A 27,165-nucleotide genomic window follows, 5' to 3' on the forward strand; every position below is an offset into this window, starting at 1 on the left:
GGCTCTATCGGATACATCAAAAACATTCATCACATTCAGTAGCTTCACATAATCGTATCTGACAGAGCCAATCCAGACGTTGCCATGTTCAAAAGGGGTGCCAAAAATCCCTAATGCACTTCTCACAAAATTCATCCAGCCAGCTCGATCTCCTGTCAGTTCCCTAACCTCACCGACTTCCAAACCTCTCTTCCTCACACATTCATCCACCATATCTCTCCACCTTCTCCTTGGCCTGCCTTGCCTCCTGCCTCCTTCGAATTCGCTCAGATATACCTTTTTCACCACACTATTGTTATCCATTCTCTCCACATGACCATACCATCTCAGTACATTCTCTTCGATTCTGGTGTCCACCAACTTCCTCACTCCGCATCTTTCACGAGTCACATTATTTCGTATCCTATCCACCCTCTGTACTCCACATACATTCCTCAGCAGTCCCATCTCCACTGATCTTACTCTTGACTTTTCATTTTCATGCCACACCATAGTCTCGCATCCATATGTTAAAGTTGGCACTAACACTCCTTCATATAAGCCTCGTGCAGCTGCAGCACTCAAGCCTCTGTTTCTTATCAGGGTCTTCATTGCATCAGCTACTTTTCTTCCTTGTGTCACTCTACTTTCAACTTCGTTTGCACATTTTCCTCTCTTTTCTATCACTGTACCCAGGTATTTGAACTCTCTCACCAATTCCAGTCTCTCTCCATTCACTGTTACATTGCACTGGGAGTCACCTTCTCTCTCAGTAACCATCACTTTACTCTTTTCTACATTACTGTCAAGAAACGACGCTTACGGACATCAGCAAAACTCTGCACTAGCCTTCCAAGTTCTTGTCCCGTACTTGCAAGCAGTACTGCATCATCAGCATACAACAAATTTGAGATATTCCATCCAACACAATTCATTACCAGTGCCATCCCTCTCTCCATTACTCGTGTTTTTACTTCTCTCACCACCCCATCCATATACATAATGAACAACCATGGGGACATTACACAACCTTGTCGCACGCCCACACTGATCGTGAATCATTCACTTAGATTCCCATTAACCCTTACGTATGCATCACTACCATCATAAAAACTCTTGACAGCACCTAGCAGCTTACCCTCTACACCGTACATGCGCAAAACTTTCCACAATCCTTCTCTGTCCACTTTGTCATATGCTTTTTCCAGATCCATGAATGCCATAAACACCTTATGGTCCTTCTCACAAGCCTTCTCTACTATCTGTCTCACTGCAAATATTTGGTTCACACATCCTCTAGCACTCCTAAAGCCACCCTGTTCATCACTCACTAGGACTTCTGATATCTCTCTTACTTTCTCTGTAATAATTCTTCCATATACCTTCCCTACCACACTCAGTAAGCTTATGCCACGATAATTCTTGCACCCACTTCGTTCACCTTTATTTTTGTACAGGGGTGCAATCACAGCCTTTTTCCACTCTGCAGGCACAGTTTCACTTATCCATGCCTTCTTACATATCTCAGACAAGCACTTCATTCCATTCCCTCCACTACACTTAAGCATCTCTGCATACACCTCATCAACCCCAGATGCTTTCCCATTTTTCAGCCGCTTCACAGCACTCTTCACCTGCGCGAGTGTCACATCTCCTGGCACTGCATTCCTTCTCTGCACACCCCCCAAACCAATCATGTTTACAGCTGCTCTGCTCTCTCTATTCCCATTCATCAGGCTTTTAAAATATTCTTTCCATCTGGTCTTTACTTCATCTCCATGGGTTAATAATCTACCACCTGCATCCTTCATACCATCACATTTCTTTCCGTCTTCACTTCTACATTTCCGCACCTCATTCCAGAATAACTTTCTATTTACAGAGTACTTCACATTCATTTTTCCTCCTAGATCCTCATTCACCTCCTTCTTTTTCCTCTTCACTTGTCTCTTTACGTGCTTCTTGCTCTCAACATATTCAGTTCTTATTTCAACTGAACCGCTATCCTGTAACCACTTTAGCCACTTCTTCCTCTTTTCCTCCACCGCTCTCTTTATCTCTTCATCCCACCATGCAATACCTTTCTTCTTTGTTGTTATTCTTCCCACACCACACACCGCTTTAGCATTCCTAACTAAGCAATCCCTATATGCATTCCTCATATATATATATATATATATATATATATATATATATATATATATATATATATATATATATATATAATCTCTTCTCTAGCTCCAGCCTTTCCTCACCGCTTCTTGTGTTACGTTTTTTCCAGTTTAATTCTTTCCTTTTCTTGATTCCCAGTTATATATCATTATTTATCCAGACTGGTTCTCTCACCATTCTATGATCATTGTTTATGTTATCATCACTGTTTACGTTTATTCTATTTATTTATTCTATTTCATTCATCGTCCTTTCTAGTGCTCTGCACATTGACTGCTCGAAATCTTTTAACTTTTCAGCATTATTTTCTCCAAGTTTTTTCATTTCCTTCAAGTACTTCTTCTTAGCCTTTGTTAATTTATAGGTAGGTTTATTTGGAGGTACGAAATTCGAAACAGATTTATATTTTGTGTTCAGTCGGCTATTCTCACCCAGTGAAATTTTTGGGTTATTAAGATCATAGAAGTCTATTATCTCCCTTGTCTCATCCACGCCTATTGAAACAAACTTCTCACGAAGTATAGTTTTATCAAATCTAATATACTACAGCAGTAGCCGTGTGTGTGTGTGTGTGTGTGTGTGTGTGTGTGTGTGTGTGTGTGTGTGTGTGTGTGTGTGTGTGTTTTGGGCAGCCGAAACCACATTCAAATCGCACCAAAATTGGCAAAGAAATCGCAAAAAATTCGCTGATGTGAAAAAACTTGGTCCCATCACGATTTAAAAACTTTTACTATATTTAATGAGCGATCACATTTTGACCAAAAAACACCTCTTCTGGCGCCCGGCATAGGATCTCCGTAGAATTTTTTTGCCCAGAGGTAGAACTAATATAAACCGGGTTCCATAACCGAAGCTGCAAATAACACGGTCAATTGGTTAGCTGCAAAAAATCCAAGTGACAACGTTACACTAGAACAGCACATAAACGCGAGAGCCCTCCGCAGGGGCAAGTGCGAGGGGTCCGAAGGGCCCACGAGCACTTGTAGTAATCTATTACTCTGTTGTTCCCAATGTCCAGCTAACATACATCCCTTCACATTCCATTACGTCCTTTAGCAGTGCCAAGTCAGACTTACGAACTCTATAATTTCCTTAATCTCATCCTGTCGTTGTTGTTCCAAGAACCCTGTATGTCCATTTAGATCCCCTAGAACTATGTCTTGTGTATCTTCCTCTTTTTTCTTTTTAATTCTTCTTCTACAGTTTTCTTATTCATAATATTTTTGTCGTCATCTTTCAGATTTTAATGAACTAATCTTATACTTAAGTCCTTTAATGCTCATCCCAGTTTTCATTATGTCTGGATGTCCACCTGTCCTTTATAAATCTCCAGTTTCCTCTGCTTATTAATGACCATTAATATTCCACCTTTTCACACACACACACACACACACACACATATATATATATATATATATATATATATATATATATATATATATATATATATATATATATATATATACATTTGTATATTGCAATGTCCAGACAGCTCAAATTTGCCAAGTCCAATGGGCCACACTTCCATTCCCTCACCATTCAAGCCCCCGGAATGCTGGCTGTATCTAATACGCCAAAACATTCACCACGTTCTGTAGTTTCACACATAAACGTATCCGATATATATATATATATATATATATATATATATATATATATATATATATATATATATATATATACAGTATATGTATATACATATGGCAAACATTATCCAAATGTCTAAGCAGGTCGAAAATTAAATTCGGATTATCCGAATGAGGGCTGGATGAGCCTCCTCCGCCTTCCCAAGACGGTGAATGGCTTGTATTTAACTGAGTGAACAGATGGAATAGGAAACTATTAATAGACAATATAGGACACTTTTGATAACCGTACCACTTCTGCAGCGTTCTAAGGGAGAAAAACTTGTATAACTACTGGTTAAGCTCATAAAAGACACCTTTCTGGCCCACGGACCGTCGCAATAAAGCCAAGTGCCCAGTGCTCTGCCCGGCCCCTCGGTTATATTTATGGCGATTCCGGCTCGAAGCAAACTTACGGTTGAATAGTGCTCTTTTACTATGCAATTCAGCTTATATGTATGTGTGTATGTTGGCAATGTTTTGCCCTGCCCATCTGCGTCATATTTACAGCTATTCTGGGACGAGGCAGGAACGCACGAGACTAGTAGACAACTCTCCTACTGAGTATGTACACTTATGTATGTATGTATACAAGTATGTACCGTGCGTATGTATGTATGTATGTATGCATGTATGTTCGAATGTATGTACCGTATGTATATATGTATGTATGCATGCATGTATGTATGCATGTATGTATGCATGTATGTAATGTTATGCCTTGCCCCTCTGTGCCATATTTATCGATATTCCGGCACAACGCAGGTACACGGTCGACTAGATTCTTCTATTGTGTATTTCTCTGTGTACGTATGTAAATATTTATGTATGTATGTGCGAGTATATGCCCACCCCACAACAACCTCTCCATAAGGCCTTCAAGACGAAACTGTACTGTACCTCACGGGGTAAGTGAGTGACAGTGAGTGACACTGAGGTACTGTATATACATTTTATTTGGCCCCCGTCTGGGTGCGGCAAATAATCATGTTGAGATGTAAAAAAAAAAAAATCCTTTTCTACCCAAAGGAATAATGAAATAATAAGTAATTGTGCTGTACATACATCTCAACAACACTCCGAGAGATCGACAGAAAGAAAAAAAAATTACATTCGTACATGGACGACTGGAGTGATGAACTTGTTTCCAGGCTCTTGTCAGTGAGTATTGTAACTACCGGACTGAGGCAAGTCTTAACACCTGATGGATGAGAAAGTGACTTCAAGTGTACAACAGGAACAGAAAATCGTACCATTAAAGTTTCACAACAGTGGGAAGGAACAGCATAATCAACGGGAAAAATAAAACTATGATAGGGAAATTTATCGTCATCATCACAATCATCATCATCATCAACTAATCTTGTGTTGCTCCATGAGAAGCGTATGGGCCCGGGGCTAGGCAAGTTGGTCCTAACTTTTAAGATGAGAGTGACCAGCCTCACTCATCCCTGAGTGGCATTACGTGAGCAATAAACCCCAACCACCCTTTAGATATAAACCTGAGTGGGCTTAATCCGATTGGAGCGCCTTAATCACCCGCTAAACCACCAGGAGCCATAATTTGGTTATATGGTAGTAAATGGTTTCCTGGTGTACGGGAAACCATTTGGCTTGTCACTCAGTGTAGAGTTACCAATACACAGACGGAAGAGGAAAGAATGAAAGAAAGAAAAACAGAGGAGGAAGGAAAAAAAAAGAAAGAGAGGAAAGGGCAGTCACCCGAGGGTAGCACTACATCGAATGAGCGAATGGTGAGCGCTTCCATCTACCACCAACACAGTATGTTAATAAGATTTGGTAAAAACAAAAAAGATGTAACGGAAATGATGATAAACAAGATAACAGTTGCTTAATTATCGATACTTTTGGTAGCTTAAAGTGATAAAATACGTTATGCAGTAGGCTACTCATGCATCCAATTTTGTAGCTCAGTTCCAGATTAATTAATGGTAATTTTACCCCAAATTATTGTTCCATAACCCCAAAATTTACTCAAATTCTATTGAATTCTTGTCAATATGGCCTGGCAACACTGAGTGTGTCTCAGGCTGAATTATCTGCATGAGAGAGAGAGAGAGAGAGAGAGAGAGAGACTCACTTGAAGACACTCTGGTACGCTATCTCGTCTTGCTTCACCAGGTAGCCCCCGTAGAACATGGCCGTGGCGAACGCGAAGAGGGGCATAGACTGAGCCAACCCAAAAGTCACTCCTATCCAAAACATTGTAAAATTAACCTTAGTGGTTGAAATCAACAACTGTTGAATAATGGTTGCTGGTGCAAAAAATAGATTAAAGAAAGAATATTCAACTTTATTTTTGATTTAGATTTTCACGACCATTGATTAATTTACCGTGCTCAAAATATCATCAAACACGTACGCAAACTCACAGGAAAGACTACTGGCACACCCTCTCGCGGTTCAGATCATGATTTGTAGGGAGAATAAAGATATGAACAATTATTGCACTCTTATTTTCCTCGTCCTTCCGGAAAAAAAAATCAAAAAAATTCCCCTCTGGTTACTAAGATTTGTTTTTGCATCACGAACAAGAATTATTAAAAGATTTGTCACTCTCGTCCTTCCTACAAAAGCAAATTTGAATTACGAGAAGGCTTTGATCCTGAGTTTGCTCGGGAATGCTGGCCGTCAACTGCTGGAGACGAAACTGAGGAAGATGGAAAGAGAGGATACAGACTCACATATAATGAAAGTGTTACCTCTGATGTGACATTGCCTGAGGGCGGCTTCATGAGGCACCCGGAGTTCCTCGGAGTACTGGAGGGAGATGAGCTCCTCCCGGTGCAAGGACGCCACTGTGCGGATGTTAGTGATGGCCTCCATCGCCACCTGCACATACACACACGTACCGTACCTGGATTATTCATTGAGCTTTTTTAATTATTTATTTATTTTTTTGCCAACTTGAATATCTGAGTGCCACATAAGCACTCATTACCTTTACTACGAGAACATGTAAGAGTCCATGTAAAGTTCATTCCTTAAGAGTAGAGATAAATTACTTCATATATTATCAGAAAAAGAATGGCCTTCTTTGTATTAAATTACTTTGTGTTATATTCAGTGGTACATAACCCATGGCCTAATAAATAATATAGCCTAGTACAGTTCGTCATATTTGGACTGGCCCATGGTTATGTCTGATGATGGGAACAACGCATGTTGTTCTTGCATGGCTTCACTAGTCAGGGATCATAAATTATGGGCCGTAAGAAATTGAAAGTGTTAACTGCTGGAGGATACGGTAGCTAATGCGAGAAATGGCACAGCAAGAGAGATATTTATAAGCACATATAGCGTGATGCTTTGGCCGGGAGTCGGCAACCTTAGACACGTGTGCTTCTGTTAGCATCCTGGGGCTTCTCTAAGATATGTCAACCGATTCCCCGAAAAAGCGCAATAAAAACAACAAAGTTGTTTCACACAAGAATGAAACCAATATTACTGATGGAAAAACGATTATGGCTATATTTGTATTAACTGTTCTAAGTAATCTAGAATCTAGATTCTCAACTGTTTATAAGTACAAGCTGGGCAAGTAGAAAGTGTGAAAAAAAAAAATACTGGAGTATATGAAGACATCTGGCAGTTCCTTGTAGTAAGTCTGCGTACCTTTATGAATGAATCACTCAAATCCTAGAGCCTGTGTCAGATGGAACGTGATTGGCTGAGCTTTTCAGTGGTGGTGAAGAAATTATCTCATGAAGGTTAATAACTAATAAGTAGCAGGAAACAATTTATAGAGAACACTACTGTATTTAATGAACGAACATGGAGTATAAAAGAGTAATAAGTGTTAGCAGTCTGTAAAATGTAGCTGGCAACATGGCACAGAAGAGAAGCATGTCAGTTGGTAATTTCCTTTGTTCATGATCTTCGAAGCTGCTGAAATGAAGTCTAGTGAATCAGACTAATAGATGTTGACCTCAAACGAAGGGAACCGGCAATGTTTTCTTTAACGAATCTAATATTGATATTTTATTTCATCAATTTCTACGGTTATTTTCCCCAATGACTCAAGATATGTACTAAAATGCATCGGCAGGAAATTAATAACAAACTCTTTGTTGCCTTATTACCTTTCATCTCAACATGATATATTCAAATAGGAAGAGAGAAGACTGCGCTAAGCCAGAAATACCTTGTAGCACAAGGAAGAAGGAGATAGAGAGAAGGGACAGCAAGCACAAGGGAAAAAACAGGGAAAGAGGGACAGTTGACGAGCGGAAAAGAATTGGCTCGGGACCGAAGGGGTGCCAAAGCCCTTTAAGTATCGCTCACATCTCTGTAGGCAATGCTCCCCTACGGGGTTCATCTCATTATAAGTGCATTGCATTAGAAATGCAGAAATATAGTCAGATAATTAGTAACATTCATATATTATGAGACGGTTACCTTAAAATTCTTCCCCACAGCTCCACTTAATTACTTTCACGTCCATGAGGTGGATACAACATCGTCTTGTAACATCAAACAGGGACTAGGTAAACAAATATCCAGTTTTAATTTGCACCTAACCAACACCGATCCCTCCTCCACAATGTTTGCAGGAAAGGGTAGGAAAGAGACAGCGATGAAGACAGTGGAATGAAAAGGTTACCAAGTGGGTAACTAGTGTCAATTAACACTGGCAGCCGTGGGGTTGTTCCCTGATTTGAATATGTAATTATACTGCTTGACGCTGGTCAGTCCCTGGATTGAAACTGTTGGGCAGTGACTGGTGGACTGGGCCCTCATCGGACACAGTCTGTCGGGCATGAATATGATGATGTTCACACTGCTGAGTAGCTAGTCAGACAGTAAAGTCAGCCAATAGTCTGTAGGTGATCGGCAGCGCTTGACTGCGGTATCACCGTGAATTAAAACGAAAAAAAAAAAAAGCTCATTATAGGATATTGTTGCAATTGTAAAAAAGAAAATAAAGAAGAGTGCAGAAAAACGGTCTGGTTAGAGACCCAGATGAAAGTTTTTGAGGATGGCAGGGTCGTCGGCCCATGCCCGGCGCCAAACCACCTGGAAGAGTATGGTGATTTTGTTCAACTACCGGCACTGGCTGTCCGCTGGTTAGCCAGTCAAAGTTGCCAAGTGTTCGACGACGAATTTATCACTCGTGCCACCGGACACTGCCTAATAGTGTGGCCGACCTTTAAGATCATATGGTTGGTTTGATATGTTGCATAATTTATTTGTGTGTCACTTACAGGCATTCACCATCGATTGCCAGGATGTTTACCATGTGCAATATAGCTGCGAGATGAGCACGGTGGTGATTCCAACTCATCTCTCCGACCACCGTACCAGCAAGACGTCCTTCTGGTCCGCTCTGAGAATACCCACAGCTAAGTGCCCTGTTTCGGTGTTTTGCGTGTGTGATTACAATAGTGTGATAGTTTTGAGTTTAGGTGAGTGATCTGTCTGATTGTCTGGTCACTAAGTGTAGTTCATGAAGTGTAAATACGGTTTGTTCAACGTCTGTGGGTGTTGTTGGTGGATGAGTGTTTGGTTAGCTTTGTTTAATAAACGGTATTGAATAAGAGTCAGTTTATTTACGTGACTCTCTGTGACTGAGTGTAGAGTGCTTTGGACGGTGATCTGCACCGCTCTAGGGTAAGAAAAAAACAATTTGTATCATACAAAATAGTTTTATTTTATCTTGGCGCCATCTCTTTGTTTCTGATACGCAGTTACTTCAGCCGTCTCCCTCCAGAGGGCCGGACGAGTTACCATCGGAAAACAATAAGAATTTCCTCTCCGTATACTTTTTTAGTTGGCCTCAGAACTAATTTAGTATTAATGGATTAAGACAGGATTTTTTACTATACCAGTGATCCATTATTTTATCACTGTAATCGATAAATTAGTAAAAAAAAAGGATCACGAGAGCAGCGTTTGTTTACATTTTCGACAAAAGGCAAGTCTTGCTGTTATTGCCCAACATTTTTTTTTCTTTCTACTTGCACTAATTTTTACAGTGAAATATCTCTCCCATTTCTTCACAGGTAACCGTGTTGTGACTGTATTGTTATATTTCAGATTGTAGTATAATTTTATTTCTCCATTCCAGGTAACAGTGAGCTTTCCTTTCTCTGGAACAGTTTACTGATAAATGCTCTGTAGGTACAGTTGCGAGCAGTTGACTCGAGGCCACCTAGTCCACCTACATGCTGGTGTTATATCTGGCAACAGTGGTAGCTGTGAACTTGACCGAGATTCAGTCAGGTGTTCGGGCGAAACAAACCAAGTGATAATTTGTCAATGTGCAGTTCTAACTGCTCTCCAATCAATATCATGTAAGTAAACATATTATACCGATAATGAACAACGTGTCATACACATGGTAGATATATTCATAACCATAGTATTACAACACTGGCATCCAAATAGTGGTGCGTTCATTCATGTGAGACACACGGGTATCCCGAGCGTGCAGCTCCATCACCACCTTGGTTTGTGACGTAGGCACCACGTGACGTGACGTATGGGGGTGGAACTAATTGACCCGTTCATGATGATAAACATTTGTAGAGAGTTATTGTTCGACTTTATCAGTTGAATATTAAAGAAACGTTGGTTTTATCTGTCAAAACAAACCTATTACAACCTCTATGCTCATATACGTTAAATTCCGCAGCCAACCACGTGCACCCTCACCCCCTTCCTATAACACGTCCCACCTCGTCCTACCCTTCCTCACCCACCACCCTCCATATAACTCCCACATCCCCCTCCCCTGGTTCCGCCTACTGTGGTGTGAACCTTTAACTGTCCCACCTGCTTTGGAGTCAGAGGTCGACGAAAGTGAGGTTAATGGTGAGGGATGACTGGCATGACGGTTTTTTTTTTTTTTTTTTTATAATAATGCTAGGTTGCCGGGAAGCCGATAAACTTACGGCATATCTCTTGAAAACTGGTAAAGGTTGTTTGGTTCAAGACGATAGTCGAACAAAATAAATCACTACCGATTCCCGTGTGTCTCACATGAATGAACGCACCACTATTTGGATGCCAGTGTTGTAATATTATGGTTATAAATATATCTACCATGTGTATGACAGGTTAATCATTATCAGTATAATACGTTTACTTGGATGATATTGATTGGAGACCAGTTAGAACTGCACTCTGACAGATTATCACTGGGTTTGTTTCGCCCGAACACCTGACTGAATCTCGGTCAAGTTCACAGCTGCCACTGTTGCCAGATAAAACACCAGCATGTTGGTGAACTAGGTGGCCTCGAGTCATCTGCTCGCAACTGTACATCGCTAACCAGTCAGGTAGACATTCCTGTACAGTTTTAAACAGCAAAACCCCCCACCAGCGAGTCCTTCACCTGTAACAAATACATAAATTGTTATTGTTTTACTAACAGATTTTGTAGTAACTGATTATTGTTCCAGTATCTCTTCCAGGTGCTAATCAGCAATATCTGATTCTGTTTCTCTTATAAGTCTTCAGAGTAACTTCGATTTTCAGAATGCCGCAGAACATTATTTGCATAGCCTGCTCCAGTACTTTCACCGGATCCATTTATACGGACCGTTCCTTTGTTTGCAGGATGTGCAAACTACATCAGAGCTCGGAAGGCAAGCTGACCGAAGCCACAATTAAAATTAAGAGCCTGACCCATAAAAAAGATGTGCTGGAGGAGTTCATTGCCAGCAACATTGGATATACTGTAGAGGATAGCCCCACTACTCGGCCAGCCGCTACCCAGGCTGACCATCCTCCTCCCGCTGTAGTTACTTCTCTTCCCACCATACAGAATGATTTCCAGCCAGTGCGGAATGGTGCCAGGTTTGTGAGAAAAAGGAGCATCATTCCGGTAACCACATATAACAGATTTCAGATTCTCGCAGAAGTAGAAGGAAGAGCCCCATGAGGCATGGGTTGTGGGGGACCATCATCCGTGGTCAGTTGGTGGAACTTTGTGGCCGGGCACCCTCTAAACTAAAGCATTTTTGTATTCCAGGTGCAGGAGTAGATGACGTAACAGAGGCTGTGGATGACGTTTTTGAGAATGCGGAAAATGACAACCTTCTTATCATTCATACAGGTATAAATGATGTCATGCGAACCCGATCAGAGGAGCTGATGGAGAAGTACAGGAAGATGATTTGACACTACAAGGAGAAAACTAACCATATTTTATTTTCAGGCATACTCCCAGGGATTAATGCAGGGAATGCCTTCTTCAGCAGAGCATTTAGTATTAATACCAGAGTCAAGTCACTTTGCTTACAAGAAGGCATTGAGTTCATTGACATGTGGAACCAGTTTTACAAGCAGCGTACACTATTTGCGAACGATGGACTACACTTGAATGCCGTTGGTTCTGTCCGTCTCTGTCGTTTGCTTAATGATGCCGTTAGTTTTTTCTGGAGAAAAAATAAGCATCACGGGAGGCAAACGTAGATGTCATACGATCTGAGGAATCAATAAATAATGGAAGCTCCCGACATCGGAAAGGACAACACATTAAAGCAATCCTTGCAAATGCACGTAGTCTACGTAATAAATTTTCTGATTTAGAAGCCCTCGTCTTTACTGAAGAGTACGATGTCATTGGTTAACTGAATCGTAGCTAAATACTGAGCAGAGAGATTTTCTAGCAGAGTTTAATTTACCAGGCCATCACATTTTCAGTAGTGAAAGGAAGAATCGAGCAGGGAGCAGTGTGTTGTTATATATTAAATCAGAATTTCATCCAGTCGAAATTACCAAGCCATGTATTAAAAACATTGACACTATTTATATTCAGCTTAGAAATGAATCTTGTCATAAAATCACTCTTGGGTTAATTTATTGTCCACCTGGTCAGCCACTCAACATCGATAATGAAATCTACAATCAAATTACCGAACTATCTTGTATGCAAAGCACCGTAATATTTGGTGACTTTAATTTACCAATTCCAAAATGGGGTAAAGCCTGATCCTCACACACAGGGTTAGACCTATATACAAACTTGCAGGAAAGTTTTTTGCATCAATTTGTAAATCATCCAACACGTGGAGCTAACATCCTAGATCTTGTCTTAGCTACATCAGAATGTGTAGTGAGTAATGTTATTGTAGGAGAAGAATTCAGTACAAGTGATCATCGCACAGTTACGTTTAACATTAAATTCAGTGAAGACAGTGTCAAGGCCAGTTGTGAGAAAGTGCCTGACTTTAAGAGAGCTAATTTTAAGAAATTAAAGGCAATTGCAGGTGCAGGTGACTGGCATCCCACTGTCGAAACTTTAGGTATCAATGACGTGTGGAAATACTTTACAGAAACTCTCAACAGTGCCATCAGGTTATGTATTCCAATGCGCAACAGAAGGCCTGCCAAAAATTCTAAGCCCAAATGGTGGAACTCCGACATTAAACATTGTCTAGAAGCAAAAAATCTTGCATATAAGAATTATAATACAACAGAGTCAAAGTGATAAAAATGAATAAGATGCCCTTCGACTAAAAGCCAAAAAATTAATTAAACGCAGTAAGAAAAACCTTGAGACACATATTGCAAGTATCAGTAAATCAAATCCCAAAGAATTTTTCAGTTACATAAGAAGCAAAAAGGTAATAACTCCATCAATCGGTCCCTTAGCCACAGATAACGGAGAGCACACTGATGATGAAACTATGATGGCGAAAATTCTTAATACTTTCTTCACGTCAGTATTTACAACAGAAAATATATATACGATTCCCACTGTTTCCCCCATTCCTGTAGAAGAGGGCAACATAATCACTGACATTCCAGTTAGCGATTTTTTTTTTTTTTTATGTGTCCGACTCTGGGCATAGGCTTCACAGCCTGCTATCAAGGCCCAGCAGTCCTCCTACATACCATACACCTCTACATGTCACCACTTCGGCGCTAATACCCACCGTCCATATTGAATACATGCTAGGGCTGTCTCATACAGGACTGGTGTATTGGTATTAGCGGGGGTATTTTTACGACATGTCGGCGGGTCTTCTGGTAGATCAGTAAAGCCTGATTTAATGAAATTCAAATCCTTAAACTGTTCCCCGCCCCAGCCGGGATTTGAACCTGGGTCCGTTAGGACCGCACGCCACCTCTCTACCGGTTGAGCCACCGATGTACTGCTTGCAGTAAACAAACTAAAAGAGACTAAAGCGCCAGGACCGGTCAAACTAGCACCACGTGTATTGAAGGAACTACAGACTGAAATATCAAAGCCTTTAGCTGAACTTTTTAACTTATCACTTAAGAGCAGTAAGGTGCCACATGAATGAAAGCTTGCTAACGTAACCCCAATATTCAAAAAGGGCAACAGAGCCCAACCAGAAAACTACCGCCCAATTAGATGACCATCAATTGTTTGCAAATTGCTTGAAACTATTATCAGAGACAAGTTTGTGAAACAGAAACAAACAATCTCATTAAAGATTCGCAACATGGTTTTCGTAATAATCACTCTTGCCTCACGAATCTGCTGGACTTTTTCAACGATATATTGAACATGTACGACGAGACTAAATCTGTTGATGTGGTCTACCTTGATTTTCAAAAGGCTTTTGACAAAGTTCCACACAAAAGACTCCTTCAGAAGCTAAAGGCACATGGTTTCAGCGGCAATGTTCTCAGGTGAGTAGAAGATTGGCTCACCGGACGAAAGCTAAGAGTTGTAATAAATGGAAAAGAGTCAGACTGGATAAATGTTACAAGTGGAGTGCCGCAGGGTTCAGTGTTAGGTCCTATTCTTTTCTTAATATATGTAAATGGTATTGACGAAGGATTGTGTTGTAAGATTTCAAAATTTCCTGATGATACTAAAATAGGTAACAGAGCAGACACAGCACTGCAAAGGCAGGCAATTCAGAGAGATCTTGATCAACTGTTTAACTGGGCCCAAGTCTGACAAATGGATTTCAATATTAATAAATGCAAAGTGCTAAACATTGGCAGCAAAAATGTAAGAGCTAGTTACAGCATGAATAATGTTCAACTTGATAGGGTAAACCATGAAAAAGACTTAGGAGTTATAATAACAAACGATTTGAAACCAAGCAAACAATGTACTGAAGCTGTGAAAAAAGCCAATAAATTGACTGGATTCAGGCACAGCATTTGAATATAAATCCAATAATATTGTCCTCACTTTGTATAATTCCTTAGTACGCCCGCACCTGGAGTATTGCGTTCAGTTTTGGTCGCCATATTATAAAAAGGATATAGAAAAGCTTGAAAGAGTGCAGCGATGGATGACAAAGATGATACCTCGATTGAGAAATAAATCGTTTGAGGAACGTTTAGAAGCCCTGAATCTCTTTACCCTAATAAAATGGAGGATATGAGGAGATTTAATTCAAGTAGTCAAGATATTCAAAGGACATGATAACATGGCTGTCGATAAATACTTCACAGCTGATCACTCGAATTAAACTAGAGGCAATGGGCATAAAATAATTGGCAAACGATTCCAGTTGCATGACGCTAAGCATTTCTTCTTCAATAGAGTTGTAAATGTACAGAATAAATTGCCCTCCAACGTAGCAAATTGTAATACAGTACATACCTTTAAAGGTCACCTGGATAAGTATTTGGGATCTAACCCCCAGCTTAATATGTTTACTCCTGAATAAAACACTTGTGTATGTATAATTTTCTACTTTACTTTATTCTAGTTTTTTAGAGCCTGGATCATTTTATTAAATGCAAATATAGTATATGCACAGGCTAGGATATATACAGATAGCCCTGAGTTAACGATCATTACTCATACTTTCGACCTGTGATGGGCTGTGGATCACTGAGGGTCTCTGCTAGTTATGTGGCCACCATCGGGATTTTTTAAATGTACCAGGAGTCACTGCTTCAGGAGGTGACTTGTGTGCTTGCCCCGCATGGGAAAGTTCCTAGTCTCAGTGGAATGAACGGAGTTGTGGCCTGATTAACTGCTGCCTACCTTGATAGCGCCTGGCAAGGCTGCCGCACCACCCCCGAATATCCACACTGTGCACTGTGCAATTTACACACTGTGTCCGCAGACGCCCCATCAACTCAACATACCCGTACATAGTGTCATGCATTAGTTATTTATTTATTCGATTATTCATTTTACTTTACTACTTTCTCTTTCAGGTTATTCATACTGGTAGCTTATAGATAATGTATTATGGAATGTAGCTTTTCCTTTTCAATCTTTCCTATGAAATTTCCATGTCAGTTTTTCCATGCTGCATGGTAGTTTTTCTCACTTTTTCTTGCCAGTTTTAACTGGAGGGTTTGGAGGCGGGAGGAGCCTTTTTTTACTTTACTATCCTTATCCTTCAGCATGTAGAGTTAGATCTCGTAATCATAGTGTACACTGTAACAAACAGCCTCGAAAGGATCATGAGGTCTGTTCTTGTTTGGTTTCCTTTGTACTCATTTGTACTTTGTACATATCTCACAACGGTTTTATCTCCTTTTATCTTGTCCAAGAAAATTCATAGCAATCATTCCACAGGACATGTTTTCTAATATGAAAATGAATACAGGGACGACATGGTTATCAGTTATGAGGGTTTGTTTTTGCCTAACATATATTTGTCTCTAATGTTGATAATGTTTCAACTTAACATATCTCATCATCGGTAGGCATAGAACAAAATCAAAATAATTTACAGTAAGTTAATTTCCTCTGACAAAATACTCTCTTCTCATAACATTATAAACTAATGTTATCTTCAAAATAACATGATTTATGTGTATACGACAAGTAAATAACATTCCTGTTTTATTCGAATAACTGTATAAACGAATATAATATTACTGCATGAAAACAATACATCATTGGATGAAATTATTAAATCAGAATAAGTGTGCCACTTTAATGCAACTCAGTATCTTGTCCAGAGACAATTGCTGGCAATTACCTCTTGAAGGCGGTCAGGTAGTGACGCCACGTGATAGTGAATGATGAGAGGTTTCCTCATGAGGACCTCCCACTCCCTCATCGTGGGATGCAACAGTTCCTCGCAGGGCTCAAAAACATTAACAATATTGCCCCAAACATTTTATCTGTCTATCTATCTATCTGTCTATCTATCTATTTATATATATAGACAGATAGAGAGGTATATAGATAAACAGATAGATAGATATAAATATAGATAGATAGATAGTATGGACGGGGCTTAACAGTTTCAATCCAGGGACTGACTAGCGTCAAGCAGTATAATTACATATTCAAATCAGGGAACAACCCCACGGCTGCCAGTGTTAATTGACACTAGTTACCCATTTGGTAACCTCTTCATTCCACTGTCTTCAATCCAGGGACTGACTAGCGTCAAGCAGTATAATTACATATTCAAATCAAGGAACAACCACATGGCTGCCAGTGTTAACTAACATTAGTTACCCATCTGGTAACCTCTTCGGTTTCGAGAGAAAACGGCCCCAGTTGAAAACGGCCTTCACCAAAACGGCCCCTCTCAAACCAAAACGGCCCCACCCTATGACCAAAGCGGCCTCACCCTATGACCTCTCCTTGTATTCGTATTTTGTGCATACTGCAGTGTTGGCACTTAAATCAAAACCAAACCTAACCTAACCTAACCTAATATGTTGGCAATAATGTTATGACTAAAAAATAGCAGATCATATCTGTCAGATCAACTTGGATTTTTGCTCATAATATTGTACAGTATGCCAGTATATATTTAGGTCATAGAGTGGGGCCGTTTTGGTCATAGGGTGCGGCCGTTTTGGTGAGGGCTGTTTTCAACTTGGGTCGTTTTCTCCTGCTTCGACCTCTTCATTCCACTGTCCTCAATCCGGGGACTGACTAGCATCAAGCAGTATTTTTTTTTTTTTTTTATGTGTCCGACTTCTGGGTATAGGCTTCACAGCCTGCTCTCAAGGCCCAGTAGTCCTCCTACATACCATACGCCTCTCTACATGCGTATTGGTAATATTAGCTGGCACACAGTATCACAAGTGTTGGTATTAATAATTACATATTCAAATCAGGAAACAACCCCACGGCTGCCAGTGTTAATTGACACTAGTTACCCACTTGGTAACCTTTTCATTCCACTGTCTTCATCGCTGTCTCTTTCCTACCCTTTCCTGCAAACATTGTGGAGGAGGGATCGGTGTTGGTTAGGCGCAAATTAAAACTGGATATTTGTTTACCTAGTCCCTGTTTGATGTTACAAGATGATGATGTATTCACCTCATGGACGTGAAAGTAATTAAGTGGAGCAGTGGGGAAGAATTTCAACCTGCCACATGCTGGCTATTTTTAGCCCTCTGGGTCACCCCAGTGCCGGCCAGTTTTCGACCATATGATAGATTTTGATGTGGAAATGATAGATTTTGATGTGGAAACAACGAATTTCGCCATTAAAATGCTCACCGAGGCTCGAAAATGAGTTTTATTGAGCCCTGCATACTCGTTTACAGGTATAGCCACTCTCTCATGCTCACCACGTACATGAAAGAAAGCCGTTTTCTATGTAATGTACACTCAGGTATTTATGCTGGGAAGGTATGGCAATGTACAGTACACTTTTCTGATCACTTATTTCTTCAGCATCTATCACAATTTGTGTCCTTCTCACTGTGAATGCATTATCTTACACTTACTTGAAGATAGGTACAACCTGACTTCATTACATGCAGTCCTGGCACTTACAAGAAGGTATTTACATCTTGAATTCACTATTTAGTCTTTACACTTACAAGAAAATATTTACAGCTTACATGAAAATATTTACAAAATGCCTTCACTATGTACATCATTGGGTGAGGCACACAGGCAGAGTGAGGCAGAGGGAGCAAAAGGGGGGGAGCCAGAGAGTGTATGGCCTTGACAGCCTGGGGGATGGTAGAGGAACAGTTACCTTACATGCTTGCCAATTTTTACCCGCGAATCTTGAAAAATGCGGTCACAGTGATGTTATTTATTTTAAACCATTTTAAAACGGCACTGGCACTGGCCGCAGCATTACGTCGGACCGTTTTAAAATGGCACTGGCACACGGCAGGTGAAGGTAACCATCTCATAATCTATGAATGTTATTAATTATCTACCTATATTTCTGCATTTCTAATGCAATGAACTTATAATGAGATAAACCACGTAGGGGAGTATTGCCTGCAGAGATGTGGGCGATACTTAAAGGGTTTTGGCACCCCTTCGGTCCCGAGCCAATCCCTTTCTGCTCATCAACTGTCCATCTTTTTCTGCTTTTTCCCTCGTGTATGCTGTCCCTTCTCTCTATCTCCTTCTCCCTTTTGCTACAAGGTATTTCTGGCTTAGCTCAGTCTTCTCTCTTCATATTTGAATATATCACGTTGAGATGAAAAGTAGTAAGGCAACAAAGAGTTTATTATTAATTTCCTGCTAATTCATTTCAGTACATATCTTGTTTCATTGGCGATAATAACCCTGGAAATTGATGAAATAAAATATCAATATTAGATTCGTTAAAGAAAACATTGCCGGTTCCCTCCAATAGAGGTCAACATCTATTAGTCTGATTCACTAGACTTCGTTTCAGCAGCTTCGAAGATCATGAACAAAGGAAATTACCAACTGACATGCTTCTCTTCTGTGCCATGTTGCCAGCTACGTTTTACAGACTGCTAACACTTATTACTCTTTTATACTCCATGCTCGTTCATGAAATACTGTAGTGTTCTCTATAAACTGTTTCCTGCCACTTATTAATTATTAACTTTCATGAGATATTTTCTTCACCACCACTGAAAAGCTCAGCCAATCACGTTCCACCTGACACAGGCTCTATGATTTGAGTGATTCATTCATAAAAATACGCGGACTTACTACAAGGAACTGCCAGATGTCTTCATATACTCCAGTATTTTTTTTTTTATTCACTTTCTACTTGCCCAACTGTATACATCAGTATGGCCAGCTTCATTTGTATTCCTGACTCTTATCCGTAAACTATTGAATGAAAAGTACACTGGTTTGTTTGCTGGAATTAAGATACCGTGACCTTTTCTACGAAATATGCGTATTGGTAATATTAGCTGGCACACAGTATCACAAGTGTTGGTATTAATAGCAAACTGACACACTACGCTCAGAAGGTTGCCGATTCCTGGTTTAGGTGGAACAGGGTGCCTCAGAATGGGGAGATGAAGTGAGGAGAGAATGATAAGGCGGATATATGATCTGGATTAGAAGTTAAAGTAAGGAAGAAGCCAAGGAGGTGGCAGCATTGTTGGAAACATATATATGTCATCAGAGAGATTTGACAGCCAAGAGAATGACAGACATGTATGGGACAGATTACATGGACAAAATGCATGATGTACATGACCTGCTGTCAGTATGCTAGAAAATGCAAAACGTAAAACTGCAGTGGAAAATGTTGGGCGTGCCTAAGGAAGTTTCAAGCTTGGATTATGCAGAGCGATATGTGTAACACGTGAGAGAGTGGGTGTAAGCAAATCAATATCACTTTTCAACTTTTGGATGTCACCCCGCTAAAATGGGCAACATCTACTCTGGGCAGATATTACACCACGATGATAAACCCAATTTACGTCACCTGGCCAGCAGTGTCGATAACTTTGGCCTCTGAGATGTTCTGGCCAGCTAGGATTTTGGCCTGAAAGTAGACAGCTATGATCACGAAGGGAACGAAGGGGAGGCAGACCAATCCCAGCCGCCAGTCATAGTAAAGTGCCAGTACCACTCCGATACCCAGCGTCGTCAGCGACTGCACAATAGTGCCGATTCGGCTTCCTGTTGCCTGAGAGTTTACGGTTTATTTGTAATTATATCTCTTACCAGCATCACCTTTATTACCTAGAGCAGTAGTTTTTACTTAATTATTACCACCACCTGCCATCTGTCCCCATATATACTCATGTATATATCTATATCTATCTATATATATATAAGTTTCCCTCACCCCTTGGACATCGGCCGCATCCCCAGACAGACGAGAACACAAAGCGCCCACGGAGTTATCTTTGTCATCGAACCAAGCCATCTCCTGCCGCAGCATGGCAGCGAAGACCAGCTTCCTCAGCCGCGCCGTCAGTATCTCGCCCGAGATTGAAAACATGTATACCTGAGAGAGAGAGAGAGAGAGAGAGAGAGAGAGACAGACAGACAGACAGACAGACAGACAGAGAAAAACGGAAAGATGCAAGATTACGGCGGAGAGAGAGAGAGAGAGAGAGAGAGAGTGTTACATATGTATACACTTGACTAGGATATTGAGATTCTGTAGTCCTTATGTTAATAGCATGGCAGTCTCCAGTTACAAAGGTGTAGAACTGGAAGAGCAAAACTGAGGGCAGATCCACTGGTCTTTAGCTGTACCAAAAAACAGGTATTAAGCAAATAAGAATCTTTGTTACGAGGAGGCGGTGATGGTAAGTTTGTATGAGTCAGGGCTCTGCACTGGTTTGCCACGACAGTCGACATTAATCTGTTTTGTTTCCTTCACTAAGATGATGTAATTTTCAGTTTATTCTTCCTATCCTTATGTGATTTTACTTAGCTTAAGAAGGGTCTCCAATAATGAAGGGATTACTGAAGGCTATAATTATCTAACCCCTCCAGTTCGAAGCATTTATAAAAATAAATAAAATCATCCCAAAGTGGCCAGAACAAAATGTGAAAGTAGTTCTCAGCCTACAGAGGATAACAGTCTACCTACTGACAACCACACTGCCATGAGGAAAATGCTAGAGAACAAAGTAATAGTTAGCCCTCTTTGTGAGGGTGTAAGGCGTAGGAGGACCCAAGGCAAGGCTACCATAATCCAGATCATTTTAGCCGTAGGAGACCGCACCACCTCACTGGCAGAATTTAAAGGACAGAAAAATTTTCGACTCTCTTGGTTACGAACTCTAACCCAAGATCTCCTCCGATCAGAAACTTCTGTCACCGGGACGCGTGGGAAAACATTAATGACAATATATGGGGAAATAGAACATAAGATATGAAGACTGACCATCGAGAAGACTGACAGGGCCGCCACAACTCCCAGGATGAAGAACAAGAGAGAGTAAAAGTCAGCTTCTTTCCTCGCCTTGCCCTCCTCGGCGATGGACAGTGTCTGGGGACAGTTGAGGAAGAAGAGATAGGTTTAATGCCTATTGGTTGCAGAGGTAACAATAAGGCTGACACTCACTTTCTGCCAGGTCTCACCCTTCGTCTGGCACACGACCCACAAAAGATGCTATATCCAAGTATTCATCTGTGCTGTTGGTTAGACAGGTACAATATTGGCACAATCTTTGCTCATAAGTACGACCGGTTCGACAGTATGACAATCATCAAGAAAAACTTATTTTTATCTATCTGTCTATCTTTATGTCTATCTATCTATCTATAGCTATAGCTATATATATATATATATATATATATATATATATATATATATATATATATATATATATATATATATATATCCAGAAGCCTTAATCTGGTAAGGGGTGGCCACAAAAACAAATCTCCTCCCTGTCGCCCTGTCTACTGCCATTTCACTGCCCTTCCCCCAACTTACATCCCTCTCTCGAATACCTCTCTAGTCCAGCCCTCCAACTCGTCCTCGGTCTTCCTTTCCCTCTCCCCTCCTTCACCTCACTCATATACATTCTCCATGTTCGTCTCTCACTCTCCATCCTTTCCATATGGCCAAACCACCTAATTATATTTCTCCTAATGCTTTCCGACACAACCATATCCACATCAAAATGGTCCTTCACTTCCTCCATGGTCACTCTGTCTCTCCATGCAACTCCACTTGCTCCTCTCAAATAACTAACTTCCACTGTTCTCACTCTCGACTTGTATCCCTCCAACAAGGTCCATATCTTAGAGTGGGGATCACAATAGTGACATGCAGCGACTTTTTAATTTTTTTTTTACTTCCATGCTCACTTCCCTATTTCTTACATTTGCTTTCAGTGAACCAGCAACCTTTCTTTCCTGATGTACCCTTTCAATCACTTCATCCGTCAAACTTCCATCCTCGCTCATCACACTGCCCAAGTACTTAAATGCACTCACCTTCTCTATTTCCCCACTATCAAGCCTCACTGTGCATTCAGTGACTTAATTTCTCTCCAACACCACAACTTGATTCATCCCTACATTCATCTGTAGATTTCGTTTCTTCCATTCTCACCCAAACTTATTTACCAAGCCTTACAGTTCCTCTTGATCTTGACTGAACAATACAGTATTGTCTGAAAACGGCAGAACAGGAAGTTTCCGAACGCTGCCCTCTCTCATTATGGCCGCTACAACATCTATTGCCCTACTTTGTATCTCTTTTATAACTCCATCCATATACACAGTGAATTACCATGGAGACATGACACATCTCTGTTTCACTCCAACGTTCAGACAGCAAAATTACCTCAGTTTACCATCCACAGTCAGTACAGACTCAGCGCCCTCATATATACTCTTCACGGCATTCATCAGCTTCCCGTTTACTCCATATACTTTTAGAGTTTTCCACATTGCATGTCTATCTGCTCAGATATATATATATATATATATATATATATATATATATATATATATATATATATATATATATATATATATATATATATATATATATATATATATATATATATATATATATATATATGAATAATACTCTCAGGAAGAGATGAGAATTGGAATACCGATCTTTCGCCTATATTTCAAGATGTGTCTTGAAATGTAGGCGAAAGCACGTATTGCAGTTTTTCGTCTCTTCTTGTGCATATATATATATATATATATATATATATATATATATGTGTGTGTGTGTGTGTGTGTGTGTGTGTGTGTGTGTGTGTGTGTGTATCCAACGTGACACATCTTCCGTAGTCACCACTCACCCCAAGCACCTCCCCGAACAGAATAGCAAAGACGGGTGTGGTGGTACCCTGGACGGCTGCTCCTATCGTGCCCAGGACGATGTAGGGCCATTCAGGTGCATTAAGGCGAAAGATCTGCAGAAAAGAAGTACTGGCTGTGTGCGCCGCCTTTGCCTTGACATCCTTATTTCCGCCCTCCTCTTCGCTCTGGGAGTAAATAAAGAAGACATTTGACCGTATTAACGATCACAAATTACAAACTTTTTGATATTTCTTGAATGAAGAAAATAATGTAATGCTCACCTAAATTGAATCTTTGCGTGTGCCAGTAACAAAAAAAAAAAAAAAAAAAATTATTTGAGAAAGTTTTACGCCTTCGATTGTTAGGATAACTTGCATATATATATATATATATATATATATATATATATATATATATATATATATATATATATATATATATATATATATAAAATCTACTGTTAGCCAGAATGAATATCCCATATGCACCAATTTCAGCAAAAGGGTTAAGCCAATTGTTGGTCAGGCCGTTATCTCAACCCAGAAAGAAATTAAGAACAATGTGACCTTGCAATTGTGACCTTGACTATAGACCTAATATATCAAAAACAATGTCATTCTTTTGAGTGATCCTCACTTCAGAAACCATGTTAGATTCAGCTAAGATCAAAGCTGTTTCAGTTATTTTCTTCACACAGGGACACATCGGTTGAACTCTGACCTTGCCTCTGACCTTGACCCTTGACTGATTCATTTTCTCAAAATTGAATTTCTTCGTTCTCATCTGTCCCTTCCACTAAGTTTGAATCGAATCAGATCAAAACTGAGCTGGCTTTGCCTTGTGGCCTTGGCCTTTGATCTTTCCCTGTAACTATGACCTTTTATTCTTTTCAAATATCAAATCCTTTTATTATTGCCAAATCGTGAACCTTTCCACAAAATTTGGTCTAATACGGATAAAATTTAAAATGACCGTTTACATATGACCTTGACCTTTGACCTATTGTTTCCAAAGGCTACTCTTTGGCTAATCCTAAACCCATCCACCAAATTTGCCAAAAAATGGATCAAAACTGTTTCAGATATTTTGTCAACAATCACACACACACACGAACCGAACTTAAACCTTGCCCTGTGAGTTTATCATTAAGTCATTGTTCCCACAACTGAATCCTTTCATTCTTACGTTACCATCAACATTTTGTCGAAATTTGGTTTTAAGAAATGATAAAAAACTTATTAGTTAATTTTACTAAGTGAAGGTTTAACCCAGCCCTGTGACGACCTTTGGTTTAGTGTTCCCAAAAATAAAAGGGTTACTCACGGACTAACCCTCAACTTTACCATCAAGTTGGGTTAAAATCAGCAACAAACTCTTTGAGGTACGTCGTCCTCTCTCTCTCTCTCTCTCTCTCTCTCTCTCTCTCTCTCTCACACACACACACATATACAGTGTATAAATATATATATATATATATATATATATATATATATATATATATATATATATATATATATATATATATATATATATATATATATATATATATATATATATATATATATATATATATATATATATATATATATATATATACACACACACACATATATATATATATATATATATATATATATATATATATACACACACACACACATAGGCTTCTCCCACCCCAAGAAAAGGGGGGCAGCCGAAGCAGGACGACATACTCCCAATCTACTCATCCACACACACACATTTACTTGTATCTTAGCCCCAGGGGAGAAGAGAGAGATCCTCACCGCACCACACAGCACGTGTGTCATCTGCACAGTGCAATCAGCGACATCAGCAGTAGGGGCTGACGGCAGAGCTGGTTTACCCCTGCCACATCATAGTGGACCCAGTCCCTTACTCGCGCCTCACCTGATCAGCTGACCAGACCAAATGCAGGAGAATATCCCCTCGCGGCTGTGTCATTTATTCATTCACAATTTCTCTCCATTTATTTCTGTCACGCACAGCCACTCTTCCTTGCCCAACAGACATCCCTCACGCATCCAACACTCTCTTCACACTGTCCATCCATCCTATTCGTGGTCTCCCTCTCAGCCTTACACCTCTCACATCAGATCATCACCAATCGCTTATTATCCATTCTCTCCATATGCCCAAACCATCGCAACACCCCCTGCTCAACTCGATCAGCCATCTCCCGAACAACTCCAGTTCTCCTTCGCACTTCATCATTTCTTACTCGATCCATACTTGTCACTCCGCACATACTCCTGAGACATCTCATCTCCATTACATTTAAACTTTTCCTCTCTGTTTCACCCATATTCCATGTTTCAGCCCCATATAACGCAGTCGGTACCACACCACCCTCATACAGCCTTCTCTTTATATCCATTCTAAGTGAACGACATCTAAACACTCTTTTCATTCTTCCCAGCACCTTTCCTACTTCATTCATTCTAAACTTCATTTCTGCATCTATTCTTCCATCCACAGCAACCTGTGACCCTAAATACTTAAAACACTCTACTTCCTCAAGCAACTCACCATTCAAAACTATATTCATCCTCCTACCATCTACCGACCTCGTACACTTCATCACTTTACTCTTATTCTCATTTACTTTCAATTTCCTCCTTTCACACAACCTTCCAAACTCCTCTACCAACTGTCTCAATCTCTCCTCTGAATCAGCCACTAGTGCAGTATCATCTGCAAACAGCAGCTGCTTCAGATTCCACTCTCTACCATCAACATTCACCAGAGTCATACCTCCACCTAATGCTCTTGCATTCACCTCCCTTCCAATACCATCCATATAAATATTAAACAACCAAGGCGACATCACTCATCCCTGCCGCAGCCTCACTCTCACGGGAAACCAATAGCTCACAGTATTTCCCACTCTTACACACGCTCCACTATTTACATAAAAACTTTCCACCCCTTTTAGTAACCTACCATCAAGGCCATACAATCTTAAAACAGTCCACAAAGCCTTCCTATCAGTTCTATCATACGCTTTCTCTAAATCCATGAACGCCCAAAACACATCCTTGCCTTTCGCTAAATACTTTTCACACAATTGTCTCACAGCAAACACCTGATCCACGCATCCTCTCCTTCTCCTAAAGCCACACTGCTCATCACCAATCACTCCCTCTGTACCCTCTCTAACTATCTTAATTAACACGCTACCATACACCTTACCTACAACACTTAACAGACTTATACCCCTAAAGCTAGTACATTCATACTTATTACCCTTGCCTTTATATAACATGACCACACAAGCACTTGTCCAGTCAACTGGCACCATACCTTTCACAAAGCACACATTCAACAGTCTTACTAACCAGTCAACAACAGTTGCCCCACCACCCTTCAGGCATTCCACAGCACACCCAACCATACCTGCAACTTTCCCTTTTTTCATCTCCTTTACTGTCTCCTGCACTTCCTCCTTCGTGATCAAAGAATCATTCAACTCCCATTGCTGGCCTCAGTACTAATAAGGCATATCGG

The 27,165-nt window shown here is 40.3% G+C and overlaps 1 protein-coding gene across 1 annotated transcript in view; it reads right to left on the reverse strand.

Moving 5' to 3' along the window:
- LOC145391509 (ATP-dependent translocase ABCB1-like) overlaps positions 1–27,165 on the reverse strand; it is a 298,980-nt gene that overhangs the window by 39,555 nt on the left and 232,260 nt on the right. Inside the window, exons 18-23 of the mRNA XM_080266138.1 lie at positions 23,640–23,825; positions 21,752–21,856; positions 20,699–20,860; positions 20,333–20,536; positions 6,500–6,629; positions 5,878–5,989 (exon numbers count right to left, since the gene is read on the reverse strand). Coding sequence (XP_080122264.1) covers positions 5,878–5,989; positions 6,500–6,629; positions 20,333–20,536; positions 20,699–20,860; positions 21,752–21,856; positions 23,640–23,825 — 899 coding nt within the window. The remainder of the gene's footprint in view (positions 1–5,877; positions 5,990–6,499; positions 6,630–20,332; positions 20,537–20,698; positions 20,861–21,751; positions 21,857–23,639; positions 23,826–27,165) is intronic.

The sequence above is a fragment of the Coenobita brevimanus genome, chromosome 18, assembly GCF_032717465.1.
Source record: "Coenobita brevimanus isolate Jiangsu-jjx chromosome 18, ASM3271746v2, whole genome shotgun sequence".
Lineage (NCBI taxonomy): Eukaryota > Metazoa > Arthropoda > Malacostraca > Decapoda > Coenobitidae > Coenobita > Coenobita brevimanus.